General features: G+C 40.7%; 1 protein-coding gene across 2 annotated transcripts in view; it reads left to right on the top strand.

Annotated features, from left to right (window-relative positions):
- The first annotated feature begins 1,382 nt into the window (after nucleotides 1–1,382).
- The window catches only part of wnt7bb (wingless-type MMTV integration site family, member 7Bb), a 77,329-nt gene continuing 50,983 nt past the window's right edge, over nucleotides 1,383–27,728 (top strand). Inside the window, exons 1-3 of one of the 2 annotated variants that reach the window (XM_032590534.1) lie at nucleotides 1,383–1,479; nucleotides 14,984–15,085; nucleotides 26,722–26,990. In XM_032590534.1, the coding sequence (XP_032446425.1) occupies nucleotides 26,920–26,990 (71 nt within the window). In that variant the 5' untranslated portion in view covers nucleotides 1,383–1,479; nucleotides 14,984–15,085; nucleotides 26,722–26,919. Of the gene's footprint in view, nucleotides 1,480–14,983; nucleotides 15,086–26,171; nucleotides 26,257–26,721; nucleotides 26,991–27,728 lie in introns of those variants that run through there. The other variant, XM_032590533.1, reaches the window with a different exon arrangement.

Here is a 27,728-nt window from a genome sequence, read left to right on the forward strand (position 1 = left end):
CTGCTGATTGTGGGTGATTGAATAATTAATTGAAAGTAGCAGAAAGTCAGTCAGGCCTTCAAACAAGTGGCCCTTATGTAAGGATGAAGGCAGAAAATGTTCTACCTGATGGTTAAAGTTCATTCCTTTCAGAAAGTCTCATTAAAACAGGTAGCTCTAAACAGCGTTCGGAAGAACGGCGTGCTTTGAAGGTTCGCAGTTAAAATGACCTAAAATGCTTTAAATAAAAACCAACTTTAGGATGATCAAAAAAGTTGTGCACTAATCAGTGAGTACTGAGACGATTGCTAGACACCTGTGTGACAAGAAGCTCCAATAAACTCCCATTGTTGAAAAGAAAGGATGAGCTGAATTAGTCAAACAACATACTGACTATTTTAGATGTTATGAACTGATGGAAGTACAAATGTTTTTGAGTCTAGAGGCTGAAGACAGTTTGCCAGATGCCTCCCTCAGATACTACATTCAAGCCATAGTACACTATAAAGCATGGTGATAAGGAACTGTTTTTCATACTGTGATGTCAAACATGACTATCACATACCATGTGATCAAGGAATACCTTTGAAACATCAAATATTTTGAAGAGATCATCATGTTTAAGAGGAAGTGGCTGTCAAATTTGCAAGTCGATGACCTAAAACAGACCACAAAGTGAGGAGCGTCATTGTTTCAGACCAACAAGATCAATCTCATGGTGGTTCTATGACAAATCCCTGGACCTTAACTCAAAGGAAAAAGTGTAGGTTGACTTCAAGCATGGTTTTGTTGAGGCAAAACCAAGAAATGTAGGGGAATTGTTGAATGTAGTTCAGTCATCCTGGGCTGGAAAGCCTGTTCACAGGAGCCAGAAGTTGCTGGACACACAGATGTGAAACGGTTCTCATAAACTCGTGTTTATACAGCTAAATATGAGCTCAATGATTAACAGGAAACCAAATCAAAAAGATGAGAAGACTTTTAAGGCCTTTGTTTAGGCTGAATTTGGACGTGAATTATAGGCTGAAAACTCCAATTCTGTTTGGGTATTCAGAGCTAAACACAGACAAAGCCTGACATATCCATAAGAAGATAATCATGAATATTTGTGAATTTTCTTTCACAATATACACAAGCAGCCGTATTTAGAATCAGTTTCTAACAGAAATCTCAAAAACTCAGCAAGAATCATTGACATGAATGGGGTTTAATGTGCAGGAGGTGTTCATGTTTTATTGTGATAGGACTCAGGAAAACCCTAGCGGTGCCAGGAAAGTGAGTCATTCTCATCCTGGGAAGGGCCATCTAAGGTAAAGTCATCATGTGATCTCCCAAGATACTTCAGGTGTGGTACTTTATCTAATGTTTTTGATCTGAAATCTTGCCTCTGTCAAAAAGTGAGTCCAGCCCTGGGACACAGCCAGAACAGCTGGGAAGCGAATAAAGCTTTCAACTCCACTGTTTACCTGTGACCTTCGCTCTGAGGACACGGCTGAAAATGTGAGTACCCATGCTGCCAGGTGTTTTCGAACATGGGTGTATGTGGGTCTTGTTTGTTTTCCCCCGGAGCGCAGTGATAGGCCTTCACAGGCTGGCAGACATGCCTTAACAGGACGTGGGGACGGCCTTGATAACACACTCAGATGAGCTCTCTATTTTCAGTCATGGGACTCCGTGGACTTGTTCACCCCAGCCAGGGCAAATCAGAAACAGTGAGTCAGGGATTCAGGATCCAACATGAACATTCTTTTATTGCTTCAATCAAATCCATGTAGTATTAAAAGAAAACATAATGCTCAAACATGTTCACGAGAGCATTGAAAAGCATTTTCTTAGGGTTGTTTTGCTGGAAAGCAACCGTTTGCCCCAGTGGCAGGCTTTTGGGTTGCAGAAAACACCAAATGTTTCATTTTTATTCATTTTGACAGTATCTTTATATTGGTCTACCACATAGAATACACCCCCCGACCCCTCCAAAAAATAAGTTGAAGATTGTGGCTTTAAGTTGGTGTGACATAGAAAACAGTAAGGATACTTTTACAGGGGAATATCTTTTAGAGTTTGGTAGAGTTCTAACTGCGCCTGATTCTCGTCAGCACGCTTGGATGGCCTCCATTTCAGGGTTTCATCCGTCTGACTGACAAAGAAAATAATTGATTTTGCAGACTGCCTGCTGGCTAGCGCACACAACTGAGTAGCAGTTTTTTTGTAACTGAACATAGCATCCATAGCATAGTTATCCATCATGAGTTGTCGGTGGCAGCCATGCCGAATACTGCTTCCACCTCTACTAGCACATTTGCGTATTGTCTTATTGAAAATGCACATTTGCAAAGATTCACAACGATTAAGGGAGAGGCAGGAATGGCTTTTCTTTGTGAAGTGCCATTTTTTCACCATTAAAGCTGTGAAAACTTCAAGAGCATCAACTCAGCTAATGGACGAGCTGGTGGATATATTACATATCGAAACACTTAGCCTACTCCCTTAAGCGTTTTTGACTTCAAGAAATCTCAAACAGACACACTAGACACAGACTCCTCCCTGAGATGACAAACATGCATTGTCCTTGTAAGAGGAAAGAACAATCCCTTTCTTTGTGCTGGAATGCTCAGAGGTTAGTAAGTTCATGAGTTCATGAATCTTTAAGAGCTGCAGGACTGAAAATATGCACACATGTGGAAACGAAAATGGGGAAGACAGATAATTATCGATGTTTAATTGTGGATTTTACCTTAAACATATTTGTGTTGCAGGTAAAATGTGCACACAGAGACATTTGAGTTACTGTTTAGTGACATTTTTCCCCTCTTTGTATCACTCCCTCAGTACAGTCGGCCTCCCGGTGTGGCTATGCAATGGCATCACCACAGTATTGTTCAGTCGATAAGGCCCATGCATCACCAGAAAAAGTTAACAGACAGCAACGTGAGCTGGAAACAGATTTGAAACAGCCGATATAGCTTAAAAGTCACTTTTTTCTTAAAAAACATGTTGCTTAAAGATTTAAGGAGAAACAGGCGCAATAAATCAGGAAGACATGATGAAGTTTCTCTGTAATTTGTTTCTTTTCCTGCTCTCAATTTGACATTTTTAAATAATATCTGTATTTACGTTTTGTAGCTGCACGGTTTCATCATAACCAACAAGCAGATTAATACCTTGTGCCATCTATTAAAAAAAGGCAAAGGAAATAAAAGAGGGTAAACTGGCAAATGTGTGATTATTACTCACTGAACTTCTATCTGACCCGTGTGATTAGACAGCTGCAAGTGCAGGGGATGTTAAACATGTGAGAGTCAAGCAGTTTATTGCTCTGGGGTCTGCTCTGTTTAAAAGGTGCAAATTGGTATAGACACACCAAAGGCTGATTGTATATGCAGAGGAAATTTAGTGCAGATTCCATCAGTATAATTTACTGGGTCAATGAATCTTGATTTTTATCTCTCTCAAAATCTTTGAAGCATTTAGGGGGAAAAAAACACATGATCTCATTAGTGGAAGTATTTCTAGGTGTTGGCTGCAGGAGGTCTACTGACAAAGATGCAGATGGAGTAAACTCCATAGTCATACTTTATACTAAGTGCTGAAATGAATACTGTAGGAGTAATCTAATAATAGTATGTGCATAACAATGTGAAAAGAATCACAATTCAACTTGCATTTCACTCTACTGAGATTAAATTTGAGTTGTTTCGCTAGCAAAATCTTAGAGAAAATACTAACCAGTGTTGGATTGTCTTATGAGGACAGCCAGCGGTGGTTTTGGATATGGATGATATGGCTCACCAGCCAGAGCGTCAGGCTTTCAGGAGATAGTATTATGTAGGGAAAAATGTTTTATCCCATTTTCAGTTGCTGTTTATTAGCAGCTAGTAATCAATCTTGAAGTTGGTGAATGACTTTAGACTCCTATCTGCCTCTCATCTGAGAGGCCAGTTTACTATAATGGGTGAAGTACAGTTCGGACCCACTGATCAGACAACCCAGGAATAGTTAAAACAAGTCTTATTGACAACAAGTTGCATGCGCAAGATGACAGGCAGCTTTCCGTTCAAAAAGAGAAGGAAACAGGTGAGGGACTGGACAAACAGGAAGCACTGTGTAAACAGGAAGCATAGGTCTACCTGACGGAGATGCTTTATTGGGAGAGCGTCTTCAGAGACTCAAACCTCAGCAAACTTTAATCCTCGGAGATGTAACTGTTAAAGAAAGGTGTATGTCAGTCAATTTACCGGGGATTGTTTCACCCAAAGGACTATACAGAGAAGCCCACTCTATTCATTGGAAAATGGAAACTGTGATGTAATGGGTTGAGGAAATGTCAGTGTGGGGCAAGTCAAGGTAAACTCACAGGCCCTCTTCACAGAGCAACTATGGAAGAGTTAGAGACTAGTAAATCACATCAGTTGGACATGATGAGAACATGATTATTTAACAGGTTGCTGAACGTTTGCCCTGTTTAAACCTCAGAGATTCAGATTTGGTTTGCTCCTGATAGTTGACGGGCCTGATCACCAAGGTAAAATCATAAAAGGTGTCTTGAGGCTTTTTAGAAAGCAGATTGTAGCAGCTCATCATTGTTTTGTTCAGAAATTTAAAGGGTTCTCAAAATAATCTGAAATCCACCAGCCTACCAGTGGAAGCATTTGGCAACAGCAACATGCTAAAGTCTGGCCCTCCAATCAAGTTCACCCTAAAAGCAAACAGCAAGGTGCTAAAAGAAGTCAGCAAAAGCCATAAATATCATCACAGAATCTACACCAGACTCTTGCTACTACTAGTAATTGGAAAGAAGCTTCACAAGTTCAACCTTCATATGGTCCAAAGAGAAAACCTTTGTTCTCCAGGTAAAACATGGAGACCAGAATGATGTTCGCTATGACAGACAATTCTAAAAACAAATTTCCAGGAAATTAACCTTATGCCCCGTTTCTGCACCAATAACGGTCCAGCTCAACAACATAAAATCCACCATTAATTCTGCTCGGTATCGATAGTTACTAAAAAATAAAAATGAATGAATTAATTAATTAAACTGAAGCAGAACTGGATGCTGCAACATGCTACAATGACCCAAAAACATCCCGGCAAATCCAAGAAGGGCTGCATGAGAATTAGGAGATGGAAAGTCCAGGGCCGAGTCAAGTCCAGATCTTAATCTCACTGATTAAATCACAGATGTTGTGGGGTAACTTGAAGCAGACTGTACATGCAGGAAACCCCTCAAACATCTTGAAGCTGAAATTGAGAAGTGGGACTAGCCTTAAATAGCTTTCAGAGATTGGTAGTGGAAACAGGAAAAGTCTTCGAGAAGTATTGGACTAAAGGGACTAGCTGTTAGGGAGCAGAATGTTCTAACCTTTTCCTCAGAATAAGATTGTGATATGTTTTGTGAATGAGAAAAACCTGGTGATTTTTTGTATTTATCTGTAATTATATCACTTTTTTCCAGAGATAACAAGATTAAACATGATAGGTGAAGAGTTCCTTGGAAAGAACTGAACATTAAGTGGGGTGTCCTGTTTTTCATTATTGTGACTACAAAGACAAATAATTCAATATAACAGCACCTGAATCTGGAAATCTTTAGACAACAGGTGAATGATGAACTACTAGCTTGTGTTAGCTACTTACAGTTAAAAGACAAATAGAATTGTTAGAAACAAGCCTGTTTCATTGACCTAAAGTCAAACAACATATGGAGATTATTTTACAGCATCCTTATAACAGCTTACCCTTTGTCATTGAATTATGCATTAGAGGTTTCGTGAAGTCTGCTCAGACTGTAGAGCACAAATTGCCCATCTATGAAGTATGATGAAGGTCGTTCCGCTCTCCATTTTCAGTTCTGGCAGTATGCTTAGGGTCATTAAACTGCTCAAAGGTGAAAATCTGTCCTGGTCTAAAGTAGCTTGCAGCTTTTAACAATTTGTTTTCCAGGATTACTTTTGCTTCCTAAGATCCCATTAACTCTGCCCAGCTTCACTGCCGGGCTGAAGAAAAGCCTCCCACAACCAAGATTCAGCCATTGCCATGTTTTACAGTGGGGATGGTGTGTTCAGGATGATGTGCAGTGTTAGTTTTTTGCAACAGGAATACGTATTCAATATTTTACCCCTCACCTCTCTCCTGGTCTTCATGATGCTCTTTGTTCACTAAGGCCCTCTAATGGTGCGTTCACACCAAACGCATTTCAGGAATGTCTGGTTTACGTTCAAAGACTATGTGGAGGGCACGTCAAGGGCCCATTGCAGTACAATTTGAAGAATTTGATAAATAGGCATCCGATAAATAGGCCAGCAAAGGAAATCAACAACCAGAGCGATTTTGACGCATCTGACACGCCCTTGATGAGGTTTCACATAGACTTTGAATGTAAACCCGGCGCTCCTGACACCCGAAACACTAGGTGTAGAGTAAAATGTCAAACGTCTACATTCAAAGTACACGTGTCACACTTGAAGCGTCGGACGCGCGTAACGTGTTTGGTATGGACGCACCATAACGTTCTCTCTGAGGCCTTCACAAAACAGCTGAATTTACACAGGCATGTGTAAATTTGTTCTATTTACTAATTTTAAGTCTTTTTTTTGTGGTATCAGAGTAAAGAGACCTGTCCACTGAAGTTACTTTGTTTATTTGTTCTTTCCTGTTTACTTCACAATTAGCATTACTTTCTAATAGTTTATCACATAAACCCCCCAATGAAATAAAATGAATTTTGTCACTTAAACGTAACAAAATGTGGAAAATCAAATGTGGATGTGAATACTTTTGTCTCTCTCTGGTTTCCTACAGACTGGTTGTAATGCAGCATAGTAACAGAAACCATGTTGCTCTGAAAGGTCCAATTCTTCCTGCAGTTTCAGGGATGAATGATATTTCCTCACTCGGGAATAATCAGATCACCAAATGGTGGTTATTATTCCGCTTGCTTTATATCCCCACTGTGCTTTCCAGATTTTTTGAAAAAGCGCTCCACAGACCATGAGAGGAGACAGGCTTGGCAATTTATTCCAGTCGAGATCTGCCAGAGATTGTGCAATTCAGCGTTTACATTTGCTTGATCTTTGAGCGCCGAGTTCTATACATTCAAGCAGATCCCTGCGTTATATTGGAACTGGGGTTCTGTTACTGTACAGCGATACCCCTGGTGGGACTGGGAGGGTAAGGTGTCCGAGCCAGAAACTGTTTCAATCACACGGCCGAGGCCTGGAACCACCGGAGACGTGTTGTTCTCCATCTACAAAGCGGTCCAGCAATCAAGAATCAAACCTCCCTCTCAGTCCGCTGCGGTGGTCAGGAAGTGCTAATGAAGCTATTAATGATATTCATGTGTGCAATGGCATGCGAGTGGGGATCGGAGCCAACGTTAAGACAGCTGGCGGATCTGTCTCAACTTCAGCTCATAATGATTCATAGAGTGGGTAAGAAAACAGAGGAAGAGACACGTCCCTGGAGTCCTGTCACATCAGACCAAGATAAACAGACGGGAAGGCCGAGGAGAGGAAAGGAAAGGAAAGGTCACTTCATCAATACGGGGACTTCTGCAAGCGGTTAAAAGATTACTGGTAAATCTCTAAAAAATATCCCGATGGATCTTTGGAAGCCGTCCTTTATCGTCTGTTATCCATCAATTTGATTTGACTTTCGAGTTGTTGAGCAAGTTTTTGCATATGGTAATGGTGGAGGAAAAAAAAAAAAACATGTGCGCAAACATATTAATTCCATTTATGTTCTTTGAAGAGTTCTTCCAACTTTTCTTTGACAGCAAGGATGCAAAGATGGTAGCTATTAAAATGGCATCTGAGACTCTGCTTAATTTGCCAAGATAAATATATAAAGGCAAGGAGTAGAGCTGAAATGATTAATCGGATTCATTCTGATGAATTGAGTAGTGAAATAATCGTCTAATCTAGTAATCCATTAATCGCAGATTTAAAGAAACAGTTTGCTGAAAGAACAACATATTCAGAGAAGTAATTCGACCCAAACTGCGCAAAATGCATATACATTTTGCTTTTAAGATAAAAACTACTATGTTTTACCCAAAACTCCTCAAGTGGAACAGTTTTAAATTCACAAAAGGAATGCTATATTATAGAATTTTAGGCAATAAAATGTTTATTTTCTTATTTCAAAAAGGAATTGAATTATTTGTGCCAGTATTGTATAAAATGCTTAAAAGGTTAAATGAAAAATCTACAGAAAGTGGCAATTTTGTTTTTATCCGATTAGTCATCAGAATAATGAATACAATAATCGATTCCTAAAATAATCATTAGTTGCAGCTATATTAAGATAACGCCTACCCATTGCAGCATCATTACTTGTGCATCTACTCCCTCTGATGGTTGTGCACACTCAAATAGTTTATTTCAAGGAGGAGGTCTGTGATGAGTCAACAATCTTTTCTAGTATTTGCTTCCTTTTCATTCTGATCTGAAGGCTTAAATCTTTCACATCAGAATGAAAGACCAATAATAATAATAATAATAAGATTTTATCACTGTTTTGTGAATTCACCTTTCTTTTAGATAGGGCAGAAGTAAAACAGAGTCACTTTGAGGGTGATGCATGGTAATTGTGCAGAATATTGTGCTCTGTACTTTGTCTCCATCTGCTGGTAAGAGTGAAACATCAACGTGTCAAAATATTATGGCCTTACTGATGTTTCTGGTGGGATAAAAAAAATGAAATTCTATTCTTTTTAAGACTACAAGGAACCTTAAAGGTTGAATATCAAACACATGTTGATGTGTAAATCAGCCCCCACTGAGCCGTTTTTGTTTTTACAGCATGCCATATTGAGATGGACAGTCATTCCCAAACAGATCATCACGCAAATGTCTTCCTGACGACAGTGGTCAAGCCTGAATATCCTTCAAGGGCGCCAGAATGTAGCCACACATCAACCACCAATATGTCCCTCGATGTATTTACTGCTTGGTTGTGAATGATTCATTTGTACAACAGCATGCGTCGCCAGCTCTGCATACGTTTGGGACCCATTATTGTGCGCGAGCTGAATGAAGATAAAGGAAGGACAAATTTATTGCCCGTGTGTCCCATTGATTGAACAAGAGGAATCGCATTGTCCGCATTCGCAATCTGCTGTTCTCTGGGAGCTTTATGGGCACAGGGCGTCTGCCAACAAGTATTTCCTTACAAAAAAACGCGTCAGATTCCAGTAAGCGGTGGCAGACAGCTCTTGTGGCCTTAACGGGAAATCTGTCTTTTGGGGTACAAGATTATAACCTCTGCAAACCGTTGGTCAATGGAAAACCTTGAATCCGCTCAAAGGCTAAACACTCCCGGGTGCAATATAGACTCCGGGAGATACGGAGGTGGCCGAATTGACCAAAAACAAATAAATTCTGCGAAGAATAAAACAAATACTCAGAAGCAGAGCATAAGAGGAGCAAAATAACATTTGGTCTGTTTCCTTTTAGTCATCTGTGAATGCGTCACGGACGGCCCAACAGAATGTGGGTATGAAAATCAGTGCAGGGTAAAACCCAGTTCAGCAAGATGCAACAGAAAAAGAAAGTCTGGTAATTAATACATATTTAGATTTTTTGTTTGTTTTACTCAAAAGGTATACTTTGTAAACCCAATGTTCAATAAGATTAGTCACTTTATTTTGGTAGCAAGTCCTATCTAAAGATTTTGATTACAGTTTGGTTTATCCAACCATTTTTTTCTCATTCATTTTAACTGGCGCCCAGCAGAAAACAGCTAACAACACATCCTGTGAATAGCACAAATCAGTGAATACTTGAGACCACAATATATAATCACTCTTAGCTGGCTATTTAAATCATTCGAACACCAAATACACCTTAATATGCATTAACACGCACAGCAAAAGCCGTATTTGCACTAGCATGGAAGCTAATCTATAGTCTGCAAACGCCACCGAAGAGCATGTCTACATATTTTGGTTGCAAAATCTACAGTCCTTTCAAATATTTTTGATATGCGCTATCATATCACTAATATGATAGAGCATATCATATTTGTAAGTGCAAATATTACGTATTTTGCAAATATGTGGACATTCCACAAATATTTGGGAGTCACGTTCTGCAGAAAAACCCATGAGGACAAAACCACAAGTATGAGGGGATCCACTGTAATGGTAATGTAAAAAAATGCTAGCAGGTCTTAGCCGTGGACACTTGTTCCCAATGAATAATATTTGTCTTGACTGCGGACGTTGAAGTCATTAAGCAGTCCTGATGTCAGTATCCAATATGTTTGCCATACATATAAAACACTTTGAAAATAGTTGCTAAAAGTACTTTAGTAGAGCTTCTCGTGGTTTGTACCATGCCTTAAAAAGAGATGCATTAGGGTGGAAGTAAAAGCCACATGCGAGTTGTGATTTCAGACAAAATTCAAATGTGTCATCACTGTGAACATGACTATGGCGGCAGTTACCAAAAATACAATATAAAACTACAAATCACCGTTTCTTGTTTAAGTAAGTAAGAATAGAGGTTGACCATATGGTAAATTATTTATTAAAATATCCTGAAGGTTTGGGACAAGTGTTAGCTTCGTTAGCGGCTAGCAGTTAGCCAGTTGTGGTATTCTCATAGCGTTCACAAATCATTTTTGTCTTTATCTAGAAAACTCCCCAAATCCTGCCACACAAAACATTTAAAAGTGGTGGAAGCTCCTTCATGGCTGTCTTTACTGAGTGCTGTCAGTAGCTTTACCTGGTACGCAGTTCGTGAGAGTCCGCCGTAATTTCTTCTTCTTGGTTTTTATTGGCGGTTGGGAAAAACCGCTAGGTAAGCATTATCGCCACCTACTGGTACTGAGTGCGGTTGCAAGTAATTTATTTTTTCTCCAAAATAAAGAGTCACAAATTCTGTTACAAGCTTAATATCAGACTCAAAACAATATGTCCCACTTAATTCACCATATTAAGTCACGTGACTAAAGTAAGGCAGACTTCCTTTGATGTTTTAATGTTGCAAGAACTCGTGCTTATTAAGAGCTAATAATCGCAAACTATTTTTTGGAAACCATGTCTTTTTAGCATGGTAGGACAAACCAGATAAGCTAAATTTTACAAAATATATTAAAATGTAACAGATTTATTTGAGTAAAATCAGTTTTATAATTGATTTGACATTTAAACGTAGAGAATTTTTAATCAATCTAAAATCTATCCAAATAATTTTTTTTTGTTTTAGAATATACAAAATTTGATCTATTCTAAAAATTGAAGTAAACATACAATTGAAAATGAATTATTGAGCATGAATATTCGACATGGAAGCTTTTAATTATACCTGCTTAGAGCCGATCCAAACTTAGAAGAGCGTCATTTCAAGATGCAAATGTTTCTGTGCTTGATGGCATAATTGCTAAAACAAAGTCCAAAATAGAGAAGGGTACAATAAAAGAATGGTTGAACCACATTCTAATGAATCCAGATGGGGTAGCTTGTATGTGCTTCAAAATTTAGTTTATGATGTGTTTTACGTTATGACTGTAAATATCTCTATAATGCTGTTGGGCGCTGAGGCAATGGCCCTAAACTCTGTGGGGAAGAACGGCCTCTCAACTGTTTTGTCACAATTTTCACCCAAAAGCTCCAAAGTCAGATCAAAGGAGGCTCTCGGGAGCTCAAGAAGGAGACACAGCGAGAAAAGGAGGGGGCGGAGGAAGCAAAGGACGAAGCCTCGACGCAGCTGTACTCCACTGGAACCTTTAAGTGCCCTTTGCGCCCTCCTGCTGTCAAACAACTCCTGAATCCTCTCTTGTGGCAAACTGCAGTCAAGCTGAGCCTGCCGACAGGCTCTGGCAACCCTGACTGTCACTCTTTCTGCGTCTGCGGAAACGTCTTCTTCCTCTGCAACCAGAAGGGGGAAACTTGAGGGCAGACGCACAGACCGAACAGACAGACAAACCGCAGGCAGCCTTTGCGCTCTCGGAGTTGAAATAGCAGTCACATTTCACAGAAAGTCATTGCTCACTGCGATGCTTCGCTGCTCAGACACAACAAAGTGGCTTTCTAGAGACACAAACACGCAGGGAGAAAAGTGTGGGGTTAAGTGGAGGCCAGGGGCGCCATGAGAACTGAAATAAATTGTGTGCTGAATGCAAATTGCACCGGATGAATGACGGATATGTGAAATAAAACTGAGGTGAGGTTCTTTTTGAGGAAAAACTCAAGCTTTGCTTAGCTGCTCTTACGGTGCAAAAGTATTCGTGCCCCTTGAAATTTTTCAGTCCGCCATGCTGGAACCACAAAGTTCAATCTATCTAAGGTGAAGGAGAGAATTTTTTTAATTTTTTTATGACAAACAAAAATCTGAAGAGTGTGTCATGCTTTAGTATCCTGCCACTTCTTCAGCAGTTTTTCTCTATCCCCTTTGCACACCTGCAAACTGATATTTTTGCATTCTCTTTTATTCCTAAGTAGAATAAAACTAAAAGGCATAGCTTCTTAAACAAACAGAACCCTGAAAAAATGTGAAACACATTAACACAGCTGAGTACAGAACCCCTCCAGTCCCACACGCACCACAATCACCCCAAATTTCAATTTAAACCATCCTTAAACCCCTTGGACACCTTCACCAACGCACATCCAGTTTTTCGCCTAATGTGTGTCCTGACCCGACAATGCAACCTTAAACCTCACTCACTGGTACAGAACAATTTTCTAAAGACGTCGATGTCGATCCACACTTGACCACTGAAAACCACGGCACGCATTAGTAACTTAACTGTTCACAGTCGAAGAAACTGTGTTTGGCTTTGACCGATGAGAGGAATCAGTACCTATAACACCAATAACAACACTGTTTCACTTAGCTACTATCTCACTGAAGCAGGATAGTTGAAATTTTGAGGTGTTTGAAAAAAGTTTGAATAAAAAACAACTTGTCAATGTTTTGTCATTGATATCCTGCAGATGCTAAATCAGTAAACTTTATTATGGTGGAGTTGACACCAGACCTGCACCTGTGGGAAACGGGACAGTTTGTAGTATTGTTGTGGACTGAGACGTTCACCTTGTCTGGGGTCAGTTTTACACAGGTGTGTGTCCGTCCCTCCCTCCTTCCCTCCCTCCATCCCTCCATCCATCCATCCATCCATCCATCCATCCATCCATCCATCCATGGTTTTCTAACACCCTTGTCCCTAGTGGGATCAGGAGGTGCTGGTGTCTATCTCCAGCTACGTTCAACAACCATGCACACACACACCTAGGGAGAATTTAGAAAGACCAATTAACCTGACAGTCATATTTTTGGACTGTGGGAGGAAGCCCTGCTTAATACATTTCTATAAAATTCATGTATCCAGTGGTGAACCGAGCTCCGTCTTCCCCCAGAGAGAAGGCGTAGAAAACGGAAGCTTGCAACAACTGGGAAAAATTCAAAGCTCCCAACTTCTGCTCGGTTTGCATCTGGCGGGCTGGACAATCTGTTCTTGAACATCAAATGATGTTATTGCGCAGAAAAGGGGAAGACAAACACACTTGAGCCCTGAACTCATAACTTTTAACAACAGGATCAACACTCTGAGCAATCCATATGTGATTTCTTCCAAATGCAAGGGAGAGAAGCAACAAAAGCACCTCCCACCCCCACCCCCCATGCAACATGCGTCACTGCGGCGATGTGCAATGTTAGCTTTCTGCCGAACAGAGCTTTTCTCACAAAGAACGTTCAGAGCGAGTTCTGGCCTCCTGTTTGCTGTGTCTACTACGTTGCTAGCTTTCATTGGGACGTCTTATGACTTTCTTTTTTGGCATTCTCCCGTTAAAGACGAATTTGTGGCGCTCATCACCAAAGGCAGTCCAGTCATTAGAGTCTCCCACCTGAGCTGTGTATCTCTGCAGCTCCTCCAGAGCCTCTTGGATGCTCCTCTGAATTATTCTCGTTCTCTTTTTGTTGTTGGACGGTAGTTTAGTTTATAACCTAATGCCAGAATACGTTTACCTAGAACAGACAATAATGTATGCATGGACCATTTACTAGTCTGGTGATTTGTGCAGGACTTCTTGTTGAACTTTGGCAGTACACTCTAATATGAATACAATGCATTACAAATGCATACGCCTCTTCCATCAAAAAAAGAGATAAAAGCATTTTTTTATCTAACCCCCCCTCCCATATCAGGTTACAAATTCAAAAAGAACAAAAAGCCATGTAGCACAAAAGTTCACCACAACAAACAGTAAGAATCACATCCTCATTGAGTGTATGCACATTTGATTATCTAACAGCCATAATTTTAAATGATTAGAAAATGATTAAAAAGGCTGATACATTCTAATGGTCTCTGGTATTTTACTCCAGTCATGAGAATCTTTCACTGAAAATGAGTTCTGAACAAACGCACTGCGTGTACACGGTACAGTAAGGTTCCCTCTGGCGGTCCTTACAGACAACGGTGTGACAAAGAGTATCATTTTCTTTCCACCTCACTACCGCGCTTTACTTTGCGCCCCAAAAACATCCAGTGCGTGGCTGTAAATCGACAATATGCGGGGGAAAAAAGTCAAACGGGTACTAATACTTTTTGCGAGGCACCACACATTTAATGTATTTCTCCTGTATGTCACCGTTCAAAGAATGACGGCATTGTCCGCAAAAGCATTATCTCTCCCCAACTATCGAGTGTCGGAGACCTCCAAGAGGCTCCCGGACCTATTTAAAATGTCCGATTACTGTTGTGGGGTAAAACAGCCAAACAAGCGGTGTGCGGGGCCGTGTAATGGATCCGTCCAAACATTCCTTTGTGTATGTGAGGCCCCTGCAAGGTTCAATGTGCAGCTGACACAACAAAGAGAACCTGTGTTTGACAGGCGGGCTGATGCCAGGCCCGCTCCGAGGACGCCGGGGAAGGCCGGGACACTCCGAACCCATCTTAGGTTGGACTGGCGAAGACGCTTGACAAAGATAGAAATGTTATCAATACGCAACCAACACCTCTAAATGTTGCTGACTGACTGTGTTTCACTTTACAGGAAGAACGACTGACATGAAAATGAAAAATTGTCTTCTTTTGATAACTTTGACCCTGTGGAGACGAAGTTCTTTCGGGAATAATGGAGATGGAGGCTTTAAAGGTAAGGAAAAAAAGAAAAACTTTATTTAACTTAATTTTTATTATTATTATTTATTTAAAGTGAGTGACATGTGTCTCAACATGCGTTGAAATGTCACTCAGAGGGGAAGAAGCCACTGCAACAAAAGTCATGTTACAGTTTCTAAGTGTCATTGTGAACCTTGTTCTACCAGAGGTTGCCTCCTGTTAAAGGGGAGTTTTCCTTTCCGCTGTCACTGCATGCATGCTCAGTTTGAGGGATTGCTGCAGAGTCAACACCACAATGCCAGCAATCGTCTACTGTTGCTACGTTCACATTCAGGAGGAGTGAATGTTTCTATTCAGTGACTGTGCAGTCTGCTGGGTTTCCTTAGATGGAAAACTTAAAAAAAAAAAAAACAATTTAATGAATTATATGTACGTAAAATAAGATTACTAGATTTTTTTCAATTATTTTTTTGCAAAGTGCTTTGAGATGGTGTGTTGTGACTTGGCACTCTATAGGCAAACTGAATTGAATATCAGCCAGGGGAATCGTTAATCGCAAAGATGATTGTGTGTGTTGGTAACTCTGAGAGAGGGAAAGCAGTTGCTGCAAAAAAAGGTAAAGACCAATTTATTAGGGAATTGATTTCTGTCATCTATGGCGATGGTGGCGTTATGCTGTGGGGCCGTGTGTGAAAATGGTTCCTTAAGCAAAGTGGACGCAAAAAATAAGAACTATTTCCTATTGTCAACATGTTGATTACTGAACATTGTGGCTTTTTTCAACATGGTCAGTCATCAGTTTGGATCTGATGACTGACGCTTGGAAGCAATGTGGTGCTCTGAACCTCAGTCCATTTGAAAACGTGGAAATTCCCCTGGAAGCCAGGTCTGCGCATAATACCCGTCCACCAAAATAAACCAAATCCATCATGAACAGGGACAAAATCACACCGTCTGTCCATTTTTGATCCTGTATGGTTGAGAAAAAAATCTAAGAGTATAAATTCAAACTTGCGCACCCAAATTTGTACTTTTTATCACAACTCCAAGTGCACATTGTAATAAACATTTAACAATTTCAAAAAGAACTATTTATTTATTTATTCAACAGACAATAGAAAGTAAAAAGAAAATAATAAGCTAAATAGCTATGTCAACTGACATGCAGTTTTACACAATTTGTTTGAAAAGGAGCAGGTAGCAGATAAAAGGTCTCTCGATTTCCTGCACCTCTGACTTATTTACATATTTACAGTAAACTCCAAAAAGTCATTTCGACTGAAATTATTTACGCTCCGAGGAGAAGAGCATTGCAAAGGTTAAGCAGGCAGCGATTACCCACACCATTTGAAGAAGAAAAAAATTGCTTTAAGCCGATGCGCTTCATCCTGAATGATTTACATGTGTGGGCTCATCAGCAAAATAATGAAACTCTGGAATAAATAAAGGCAAGCCTGCTCTGTTTTAGGCCGATCGAACTTCAATGCCATTTCAGAATGCAAGTAATTTATGATGTAATCCAAGACAATAATAAAAGAATGTGGGTTTAAAGTGTCTCTTTTTTTCATGTTGTAACAAAAGTCTGGAGCTGATTGTTTTTCCACATTTTCACAAACCACTTTTCAACAGAGCCAAAGCGCAGTCTCGAAGTGTACCAGCTTCTTCTTCTCGGCTGTTTGCCTGTTTGCCTTTGCGATTGTGCCGTAGTTTGGGGAGTGAAACGCCGCGTTATCTCCGTGACCCTGACCGGCGAGTCGAAACCTTTTTATCGGGGTAGCGAAAGTCAAACGGACTCAGGCGCATCTTTGAAATTCTAGGTTATTTCTCAATGAACTTGGCCCACTCGTTTCTCCGCGAGTGCAACCAGAGGCCAAGCCTTGCCCCGGGTTCGCGCGAGCCTTCACAAAGAGCAAACCTCGGGCCGTGCTCGAACGGCGAGGGGACGCTGTTTGAGTTGTGCGCAGAGCAAACACAGACAGCGCACGGCTCATTGTGTGAGACGGCCGAGAGGAGAACCAACGGCCTCCTCACACTGCAAACACTCCCAGCTGTTTGGCGGTACGAGGCGTGTGCATTTACACGCGCAACGTGGGGGAGTGTGTGTGTGTGTGCGCGCGCTCTTTGTCCGTGCACTTGTGCTTGTCCGTAGCCGTGGTCAGATACAAATATAGCACCACACCTTGAGTCAATGCCACTCTGTTTAGCTTCCGCAGATATGTAAACTCCAGTGCCAAAGCATGCATTTGATGTACCCGTCAAGTTTACCCAAAAGGAGAGGAAAGTTAATACCTAATGCCTTTCAGCAAGGCTATCCTCAACATTAACCCGCTCTATCCCCAAGCAAGGCAAAACGCAATCATAACCTTTTCTGATAGCAAAGACCAATACATATTTAAATCCTAGATGACAGATTGGTGGTTTTAAGCATTCTGGATGGTATGGTGGGGGCCACTTCAAATCTAATCTTGTCTTTTTCCTTCATAAAAATACTTGACGTAGTATGTCAAAGGAAAAAACTTTAACTGACTAAGTTCAGTCAGGATTGAACAACCTATTGAATCTTGCTTAAAGTTAGATATAACATAACATTACCTTAGTGTTTAGTAAAAACCCTTCATTAATACCTTTAATAATCACCTTCTAAACCGTGTGACTCAGGATATGCCTTTTTGGAGTCCTTTCAGAAGCTTCTCACAATTGTTTGTTGAAATTTTGACCCGTTAATCCTGACAGAACTCATATAATTGGGTCAAGCGTTCAGGCCACTTTGGTCACGCGCCAAATACTCTGTGAAAGTGAGCACTTCAAAACGTTTACTTCGCTGTTTTCAGGGTACTTTATGGAAGACCAGTAACTTTCTAGCCGATTGTTGTGAGATGTGGTTCCTTCATCATGGGGCCATCTATTTTGTGAAGAGCGCCGCTCTTGTACACAACGTCTTCTTCAGCTGGGATAGTATTGGATGATTTGTTGTATTTGGAGTAGTGGCTTCTTCCGCTCTGATTGCCCTTTCACCGCATGCCAGTACAGTAGTTTCACCATGGATAATTTGACCCTCTTATCAGAGTCAGCCGGCATCTTTCCGGCTGACTCCGAGGTCTTTTCCTTTTTACAAGACTGGTGTTCCCCTTTATTGGAATCCTGATTGTTTGAATATACCAGGTGACAACATGTTCACTCGTATAAATTCAAAACAACTTCTGAGATACACATTTTGAACCAAAATGTCTCTTTCATCTTTATACTCTAAACACAAATGTGGCACCTTCCCACATGTTGGAAATCGCAACAAAAAACGAACCGGACTTGTGAATGTCTGGTACCTTGGTTGATATGTCGTTATTTTTTAGTGATGTCACCCACTGGAGGAGTTTGTATGATGCCTCCACAGGTAGGCCTGTGAATTCAAATCCTGCGAACTACCCAGTGAGAGGCTTACAGAGCCCTGACGTCATTATCTGGGCTTTTCGAAATGATTTAAAAGGCGTCGTCATCTTAAGTCTCTTTCATAGATTTGATTCTTTTTTCTTTCTGTTAAAACCGTTAAATCTGAGCAGCCTCGTATCTACTTGTTTTCATTCATAAATCACAAATGGAAACAGCGGTAACCCACACAGCTGTGAGCCTTCAGAAATAAATTTGGGTATGTGAAATGATTGGAGTTATGGTGTGGTAAGTGACTACCAAATCTGTGTCAGATGTCTCCCCATTTCATTCTTACATAATAACGATAATAGAATGGGGATACTTAATACAGTAATGGTAGATGAACTCTGAAGTATCATATAAAATGCCATAAATTGAGATTTTTATCTTCTTGTTGGCAGTGTGTTCTGTCTTGCTTTTAAATGCCGTCTCCTTGTGATCTTTTGCATCCTTTAACATATTCGTCAAATTAACACCTTTTCTAAACTTTTTATGCAAGAGACTTCTGCAGTAAAATAGAAAAACATTACAATTTTACAAGACTAGCGTTCCCCTTTACTAGAATCCTGATTGTTTAATACACCAGGTGACAACATGTTCACTCGCATGAATTCAAAACAACTTCTGGGTTGTGATACTGGCAACGTGCAAGTTAACAAAGGTCAAAGAAAAGAAGAATTCATGATAGTGTGCTCTATTGTGCCTTCAAACCTAAAAGATGGTTACACTTCCTGTCTGCAGCAGACTCCCACACTGTCACAACCATACGTGTCAAAACCACTCAGTTTTAATATATAAGTTCGGATGGTTAATAAATTAGCCTTCCCTTTACATTTAGATTCCTAGTCAAGAACGATAAAGGGTGAATTTGAATAAAATGTGAATAACGTGGATAGAAACGAATAAAAATATAACCCAGAGAAGACTCATAAGTTGATCTCATCTCTGAATAAATGAAAAGGAATCTGGTTACTGTTAGAAAACCTTATAAAACCATCTGGCTCCCTCTGTAATGGTGTTCCTCCATGTCCTCTTATGTCCCAATTATTCTTAATGTTATTAAGAGCAGCTTGACTTCTAATGTGGTGCCGAACAGTTTTTAACATGCTGTGGTCAAACCCCTTGTTGAAGAAATCTTTCCTCATTTCTTCTTTGTCAAACTACACAGCTGAATCCGCAGTTTTAATTGTTTTTAATTAGATATTTTTAGCAACGGATTATGATAACTGTGCTTTACTTACACTTATAGCTGTTTCGACACTGTGAACCATAACAATTGCATATTCAGATTGGAATTTTCTTAATTTTACCAAAAAGAGGTCTGAGGTCATGTGTTTTAAAGCCAGTAGCTCCATCCGTGTTCATTCCTTTGGCTTTTCTTCTTTGGCCCTGCATAAAAAATTCAGCATCACAAATTTATGAATAAGCTCCTCCTGTCTAGACGCCACCGTGAGACACTGATTCATGCATTTATCGCCTCACACCTAGATTATAATCACTCTTTTGATTGAAGTAAGCCAAGGAAAACTCCATGTGTCACGGTTTTAAAAATTAGACAAAAACATATTTTTGTTGTACAGCACTTTGGTCAACAGCTATTTTGTATTTTTGAGTGCTTAAGAAATAAAGTGGTTGGTATGTTACGTTACAGTGCGTTGCATTACGGTGCAGTGTGTTACAATGCTGTACGTTACGGTGCGGTACGTTACAGTGCGGTACGTTAAAGTGTGGTACGTTACGGTGGTGTACGTTAGTGTGGTACGTTACGGCGCGGTACGTTACAGCGTGGTACGTTACGGTGCCGTACGTTACGGTGCCGTACATTTCAGTGTGGTACGTTACAGTGCGGTACGTTAAGGTGCTGTACGTAAAACATATGTACAAAAACATATTTTTGTTGTACAGCACTTTGGTCAACAGCTATTTTGTATTTTTGCGTGCTTAAGAGATAAAGTGGTTGGTATGTTACGTTACAGAGCATTACATTACAGTGCAGTACATTACAGTGTGGTACGTTACTGTATTCCACCAAAGTCCTTGTTTTAACATAGAAAATAAGGATTTAAATCACAAAATGTCTTTTCCATGCAGATTAATTTAACCCACGTATTATTCGTCCAACTGTTTTGGTTTTCATGCTTGTCTAATTGTAAGTTTGCGTTGACAAGGCTTCCTTTTCTTTTAAGAAACTTTGAACTACAACTACAGCACTTTTAGTAACTCATCGTCAGCAGTATTCTTACAATGGTCACAGATTATTTCATTCTTTCTTTTTACAATGCTGCCTGATAAACAACTTGAAAGTGTTGGCGGCTTCTTCTGTGCTTTCGTAGTCGAGTGTCATTGACAGTTTTTACGAGTCAACTCTGTCAACAGGCGGACTCAGTTTAATTAGTCATATCCTGTCATACCTTTAGAAAAAAAAAAAAAACAGAGATACTTGCCATAATAAATGCCTTAGTATTGGGAATATGAACTAAAAATCAGCCTATAGTTTATTATGGCAAAGACTACAAAGTAATGTGCCACTGAAAAGCTGCCCGTGCCTTCTGTTTATTGACAAAATCCACAAGATAGCCCCGTTAATGATCTTATTTTTGTTGTTTTTCCACATTAAAAGGAGATTAATGTTAAATCCAACTTTCAAAAACAGCAGTCACTAGTGCATTTCAGATTGTAGATGTTTTGGAACCAAAAACGACAAACACATTTTCTTCCTGGCATTGCTTTTTTGCCTCCTTATAATTTTCAAATAAATCAGAAGTGTTTGTGCAGACAAAATAAAGTCACACAAACAAACCATAACTTATGTTGCTTTTGGCCTCACAGAGGTTCCTTATAGTGGAATTGGGATATTTCCCTGCTGAACTGTCACATGCAAATACAACATCTATCAAATGGTTATTACTTCACTTTCTGCGAAACTGTACATGTCCCTTGAAAGCGTTTATATGCCAGCTCTCCACACATGGCACTGTAGAAACCTAATCTCGCTCATTCCAAGGCCTCCTTAACTTGAAACTGTACTCTTTTCTTTTCTTCAACTTGTTTTACTGAGTGGGCTCTTGAATAGAGGCTACAGCTCTGGCACAGTGTCCCATACTGTCAGATTTAGGTAAATTTATCCAGCCTTCCTGTTCTGTCTCAGAGTTTTGGCCCGATCAGGAAAACACGACAGTTTGGCTCATAGGCTTGGTAAAAAGGGGACTTTATGTAAACAAAAAATATTGCAAATTACTATTTGAAGGATTTAACTTGGGGAAGAAAACACTAATCCCTCTGTGAGCACAAGTTCAGGCTTTGAACAAGCTCTGTTTGTTGTGTTGGGCGCTGTAGATAACCCATTTTAAAACCTGACTTTTGTTGTGAAACAAAACCAAAGGGCTGCTAATTGATGACAATGCAGCTACTAACAATGTGTTTCCCATTGTTTTGTACTTTAAAACATAATGTTGCTTAGTACTATGTGTGTACAAGATTTTTTGAGAAGTAAATTGGCAAAACTGCACAAGAAAACAAACAAACCTCCTGCCAAAAAAATGACTTAGGGCATTATTTTAGGAAGGTGACGATGTCCAAGTTGGCCATGTTGGATTTTCAGGTCAAGGTTGGTGAGAAACCTTCAGCTCCCAGTTGGATTTACAACTTCTAGTGATCTTTTTTGTAAAAAATGTTCCAGCATCAAACTTTGAGGTACTGACTTCAGTGGAAAATTAAACATAACATAATATTATATTATGCAATGCCAATCTACAGTTTTATGGAGGGATAAAAATGACAAAATTCATGTTTTTGTTTTGTTCTCTTTTGCTTTTATGACTGATGACAACAAAGGCTAAATTGTTGTCGCCCAGTCTGGTATTGCTCTACAGCAAACCCTCTGCGACGTAAATTTCTTTATCTTTACAACCTCCTTTTTTTTTTTTTTTTTTCTTCTTTTACTGCCAACGGTGACAATAAAGGTTGTGGTCAAATGATGGCGCCAAACCATCAACAGCTGAAAAAAAGAACGAGTCTCATCAGAAGCAAAACAACAACAATGTTTTAAATAGAAATAGACTCTGGGAAGATTTGCTGTTTCTCATTATGGATAATTTATCTCTCTATGCAAAATCAATTTAGTCCTTTGTTTCAGGTATCTTCTTCTTCTCTGAGTACAGATCGTACAAACGAGCACACTGCCACACCGTACGAGGTCGTAGTGAAAACCGTACATCTCGGAGTGGAAGGCAAAAATAGGATGAAGAGAAATTCTTGTTTGCCCATGTGGTCAAAGACGTAATAAGGCCTTAAAGAAAGCCCCAGTTTAGTTGCACTTTTGTTTTAAAAAGTCTGTCAAGATCGCGGTACTTTTAAAAATGTGGTATTTACTGAGGTGGTACTCGTTTCATAACCACTGGAGTAAAAGCGTCGAAAAACCTGCTACTCCAGTGAGTGAGTCAGGATTCAATCACACAACACTGGGTGTCCGTATCTCAGCTGCGGTGGAACGGGCCAGGCCTGAAGGTCAAAGCCACAGTTAAGAATAGGAAGACTGCCGTTGGTTGGTTTAACCTTTGACATCCTGGTCACTTTCTTACAAAGTACTCCACAGTTTGGAAGTTACAAAGCTCACAATATTCAGAGAGAAAAAAAAAGCTTGAGGAAGTGTTAGACTCAAGAAGAGCTAAGAGTTCTACTGAGATGTCTGATGGAGATGGAAAGGGGGACTTTGCAAGCAAAGTACAGCTATTTTCCCCCTCCTGCCTGGGGCCCAGAGTAGATGCGGTGGACCCAGCCCCAGACGCCACTCCGTGGTTTGGCACGCTCTGCATTTCAGCCCTCTCACTGTTTCCAGTTGAACCAGCTCCCATGCAAACACATGGGCGACCGGCGGGTTTTCTTATTTAGTTGTCGGTCAATAGTACTTAATAATATTCAAAAAGACAGAAGCGACGTAGCGTGCCCGTCTAGCCAAAAATGTGATCTTCCTCTCTCGTCTTCCGAGCCTCTGAATCTTTAACGACTGCAGGAAATGCGTTCGGAGCAGATTAATAACAATGCAGTACAATCTTAAGGAATAAGAAAGGGGGAAAGAAAAAAAAAGAAGCTTGGCGGACACTTAAAAAGTCAGAGGAGGACAATGATTTCCTTTCAGAAGCCTCTAAGTGGAAATATTTCACATGCAACGGCCTGTATGTGCAGCGTGAAGCGCGCGCGCGCTGATGTGGCGTCCTCAGATTGATGTCCTCGCTAACCCGAGTGCTCTCATCCCCTGCCTCAGCTTTTTGAAGTTGAATAAACAGTGTGTCATAGGATCCTCCAGATACCACCCAAGTGCTACGGCGTGTGAGAGAGTCTGCGAGTACGAACAGTGCCTGTGTCTCCGGCTTGATTTGTGGGGCCTTCAGTCGCAGCAGCGAGTGCTAAAAAAAAAAAAAATGCCAGGAAGGGCCCCCGGGGACTGTGTACAACCAGTGCACTGGGAACGCCGTCGACGAGCATAGCGTCGATGCGTGTGACATGTCTGCAGTGACGGCGGCGGGGTGACAAATAACGCTGACGCACACTGACCCCGGTCTTCATCCAGCCACCATAAAAGCGGAGCTGGGCCTTTGAACATTTTAATTAAATTAAAAGGGACCATCTCCACCCAGGCCTGTGATTTAGGAATGTTCGAGGACAAACAACACCATCTTTTTACAGGGTAGACATCAAATGGATGTCTTTTTTTTTTTTTTTTTATGTCACCCTGGTTCCCTGGAGTTGACTTTGATTATTTCGAAAATCCATCTGGAATTTTGATGGGCATGTTTTGAACAAAACAAGGCCTCAAGACAATAAAAGCGGGGATGTCTTGAAACAAAAGGTCTCTGCGGTTTTGTCTGTTTCTCATGCTGAACAACAGCCTCACAGTCTGTGCACTCAGGAAACTCATGTCTGTAATTTTAGTTTATGCTGTCATTATTACAACACGTTAGCAAATGTTCATGTCTTTCTTTCTCTTTTTTTCTGTTTTAATGGTCGGAAAGGGTGAGTCATGTCATGCGTTACTTTATGGAGTCAAGTTTGGACTATGAAAATGAAAAGAATGCAAAAGTTAAAGTCGGACTTTTGCTGCGTCCAAAAAGCTAACCCCGCTTCACTTACTGTATGCGTCGATCCCGCCGAGAGGTGGAAGGATTTCCGCCGTTCTTCCTCGGAAAGAGTGTCTGAGCCCAGTCCGACTGGACGGAGTGTGTCTGTGAAGACCTATTTAATGTCGGGGACTTTGAAAGCATCACCAACATTCGAATCCCTCTGAAGGGGCTCGACGTATTTCAGACGGCGTGTGGAGTTAGTTAGCAACAGCTTCTCCCACGTTTTTGCTGTGTCCCCGACATCGGGGGGTCCCCAATCCTGGCCCAACAGGTTGTAGATGCGCCTCTGCTCCGGCACAAATGAGTCAAGTGATTGCAATACATCGTCAACTTCCTCAATTATCACCCGTTCGTTTTAGTTATGTGTGTGGCAGATGGGAAATACCTAAAACATGTTCAAGCCACTGGACCCCGAGGACCAGAGTTGGGGACCTCTACATGGATTGTGGCAAACTGCAAACGTGACAAGACCACTAGGGGATGTTTTAAATATATATTTTGCAATGTAACCAGAGATGCACTGATCAGGCCAGTGGCAAAACCAGTACTGATACAAATTGTGGCTTTTCTTCGAGGCCTTACCTGATAGTTTCGATTTTCACCATCCCCCAGTTTTTTAAGGATGTCAGCACATGAAAGAGGAAAAAGACCTTTCTGCGTTTAAAATAAAACTTTGATGCACTAGACAAATATATCACCTTCCTGGCTAAACTGAAGGAATTATAGTTGCACATAATTTTATTTAGCGGCAATGGATTAAAGGGTGGTTAATACAATTTTTTTTTTTTTTTTTAAATGTCTCATTTTTTCTCCTCTTCACAATTACGTACCCACTTCATTTTTTTGTGTCCGTCACATAAAATCAGAATAACAGACGGTGACGTTCGTAGCAACATGTGGAAAAAGCTCGATTGAGTCTCAATACTTTTACAATAAGTTGTACTTTCAGTGAAGCCGAACTGAGCCGTACGCAAGCTGCCACCTCCAACGTCATTGGCTGGTTTTGATGCAGTCAAAAAAAAAAAAAAAAAAAAAAAAAAAAAAAAGCCTTCCAGCAATATAAGGCTTAGCATGTGTCAAGTGGGACAATGAGGGAAAAAAAATAAAATGCAATTGTCGTATTTAAATTAAGAATGTGAAAAAGCTGGATGTGTCGTGATGTTGAGACTCAGATCATTGTCTCACTGCCACCAGAGGGAGTTGTGTGATGACGCCCCCAAGGAATTTATTCATACATCTGGACAAAATTCACAACTCAATAATAAGCAACCATCTGTTTTCTCTATGCTGTCAGCCCTCGGCCCCCGGTGGGTCTGACAGAAAAGGGCACCAATGCGACATATTTATCAGAAAAGCCAGTTCATCATAATTACTCATTATTAGTCATGCAGTGCTACATTTTCTTGTAATGCAAGCAGCTGGAAAGCCATTTTTTTTTTTTTTTTTTTTTTTACTGGGCTTACTGTTGTGGTGTGGCCCATCCGGGGGGGGGGGAGCCCACGAGCCCACACTGCCGGGGCAAAGTCGTGATGTTGCAAGCGCCCAGTTAAGGCTTATAAAAAGGCCATTCCGTTTCGTTCCTCGTTAGTTTTCTGTACAACAACTACACGTGTTGAGCTCGGCCTGGGAGCCCGTCCCATTCACTGCATATCTCGTGCAGGTAGGGGAGGAGTGGGAGGAAGAGGAGGAGAAGGAGGAGGAGGAGGAGGAGGAGGAGGAGGAGGAGGAGGAGGCGCACTGCCCTTTTGTTACCTGCACTAGACGTACCTGTGGCTGTTGGACGGTTGTAACATGCTGAGAGTTTGAGGTTGCGGGGAAATACTTCCAAGTCAGATTCACAGAGTTTGGATTTCAATCTTGTGAAGACAGCAGTGACCCCCCCCCTCCGTCCTTGTTTTCTTCTTCTACTACTTTTACCTTTTAAAGACGCACCGAGGGTTGTGGCGGGAGGAGGGAGAGAGAGAGAGAGAAAGAGAGAGAAACAAGTTAATTAGAATTTTAGCGTTTTTGTTTGTTGTTGTTTTTTTTTTTTTAAAAGTGAGGACGAATAGGAGCCACTTCCTCCCAAGAACTCAGTCACCTTTTTTTTTTTTTTTTCTTCTCTCAATTGCGGTCACGTTTCCAGCTTTCGTCTCGGACTCCTCTCAGCATCTCACCTGTTCTGGACGATGGGTTTGTCGCCGTCGAGGATCCCCAAGGAGCTTCAGCTTGACATGACGGGAACCAGGCGGTATACGTGCCTCTGGGGGGGTTAGGAACGATGCAGACGTGAACGCCACTTTGTGTTAACAGTGCATGGCCTCTGGATAAAGTGCTACCGATCATGCACAAACCCCTCCGAAAGTGGAGTCTCTACGTGTTCCTGTGTTTTGGCATCATATACCTCAGACTAGGGTGAGTTTTTTCTTCTTCTTCTTTCCCTCCTCTCTCTTAATACTTCCCTTGCACGCGCGAGCTGTAAAATTGACAGAAAAAATTATATATGTATATATATATATATATATATATATATATATATATATATATATATATATATATATATATATGCGCACTTGACGTGTGCATTAAAGTGCCCTCTGACCTCACACTGAAAAAAAAAAAAACGTTTTAATATCAAAATTAGATGCATTGACTTTTAGAAAAATAAAAATAAAAAATCTTGTGAGTAAAAGTAGCGCCCACTCGCTTGTTGCAATGGACACCGAGAGGCTTTATTTGCTTCATGTCAGGAGGCTCTTTGCTCTTTTTTTTTTTTTTTTTTTTTTTTTTTTGGTTGTTGCACAAGATCATTTCAGCCAGTGTCTCAGCTCCCGATCCTGCATACCTTCATTAATAGCGGCAGACTGAGTTGCATTTCCACATTCCATCGCCTAAACTGAGATTTTTTTTTTATTTTTTTTTTTACGTCTTTACCTGTTTTGCAATAGCTCAGCTTCATACAAAAAAAAAAAACACACGACACCCTGACACATCATCCAACGTCTTCATGCCCTGTGAAAACTGCTAATATTTTGTGCCTGTTTTGTAAATGTATTGTTTTGCCAAAGCCGGTCCAAGGACATATGAGGGCCACGGCACAGTTTTATTGGGGGCCTGCAGGGGGGGGCACCACTGCAGTTCACAGAGCAAAAG

The sequence above is a fragment of the Xiphophorus hellerii genome, chromosome 2, assembly GCF_003331165.1.
Source record: "Xiphophorus hellerii strain 12219 chromosome 2, Xiphophorus_hellerii-4.1, whole genome shotgun sequence".
In the NCBI taxonomy this organism is placed as follows: Eukaryota; Metazoa; Chordata; class Actinopteri; order Cyprinodontiformes; family Poeciliidae; genus Xiphophorus; species Xiphophorus hellerii.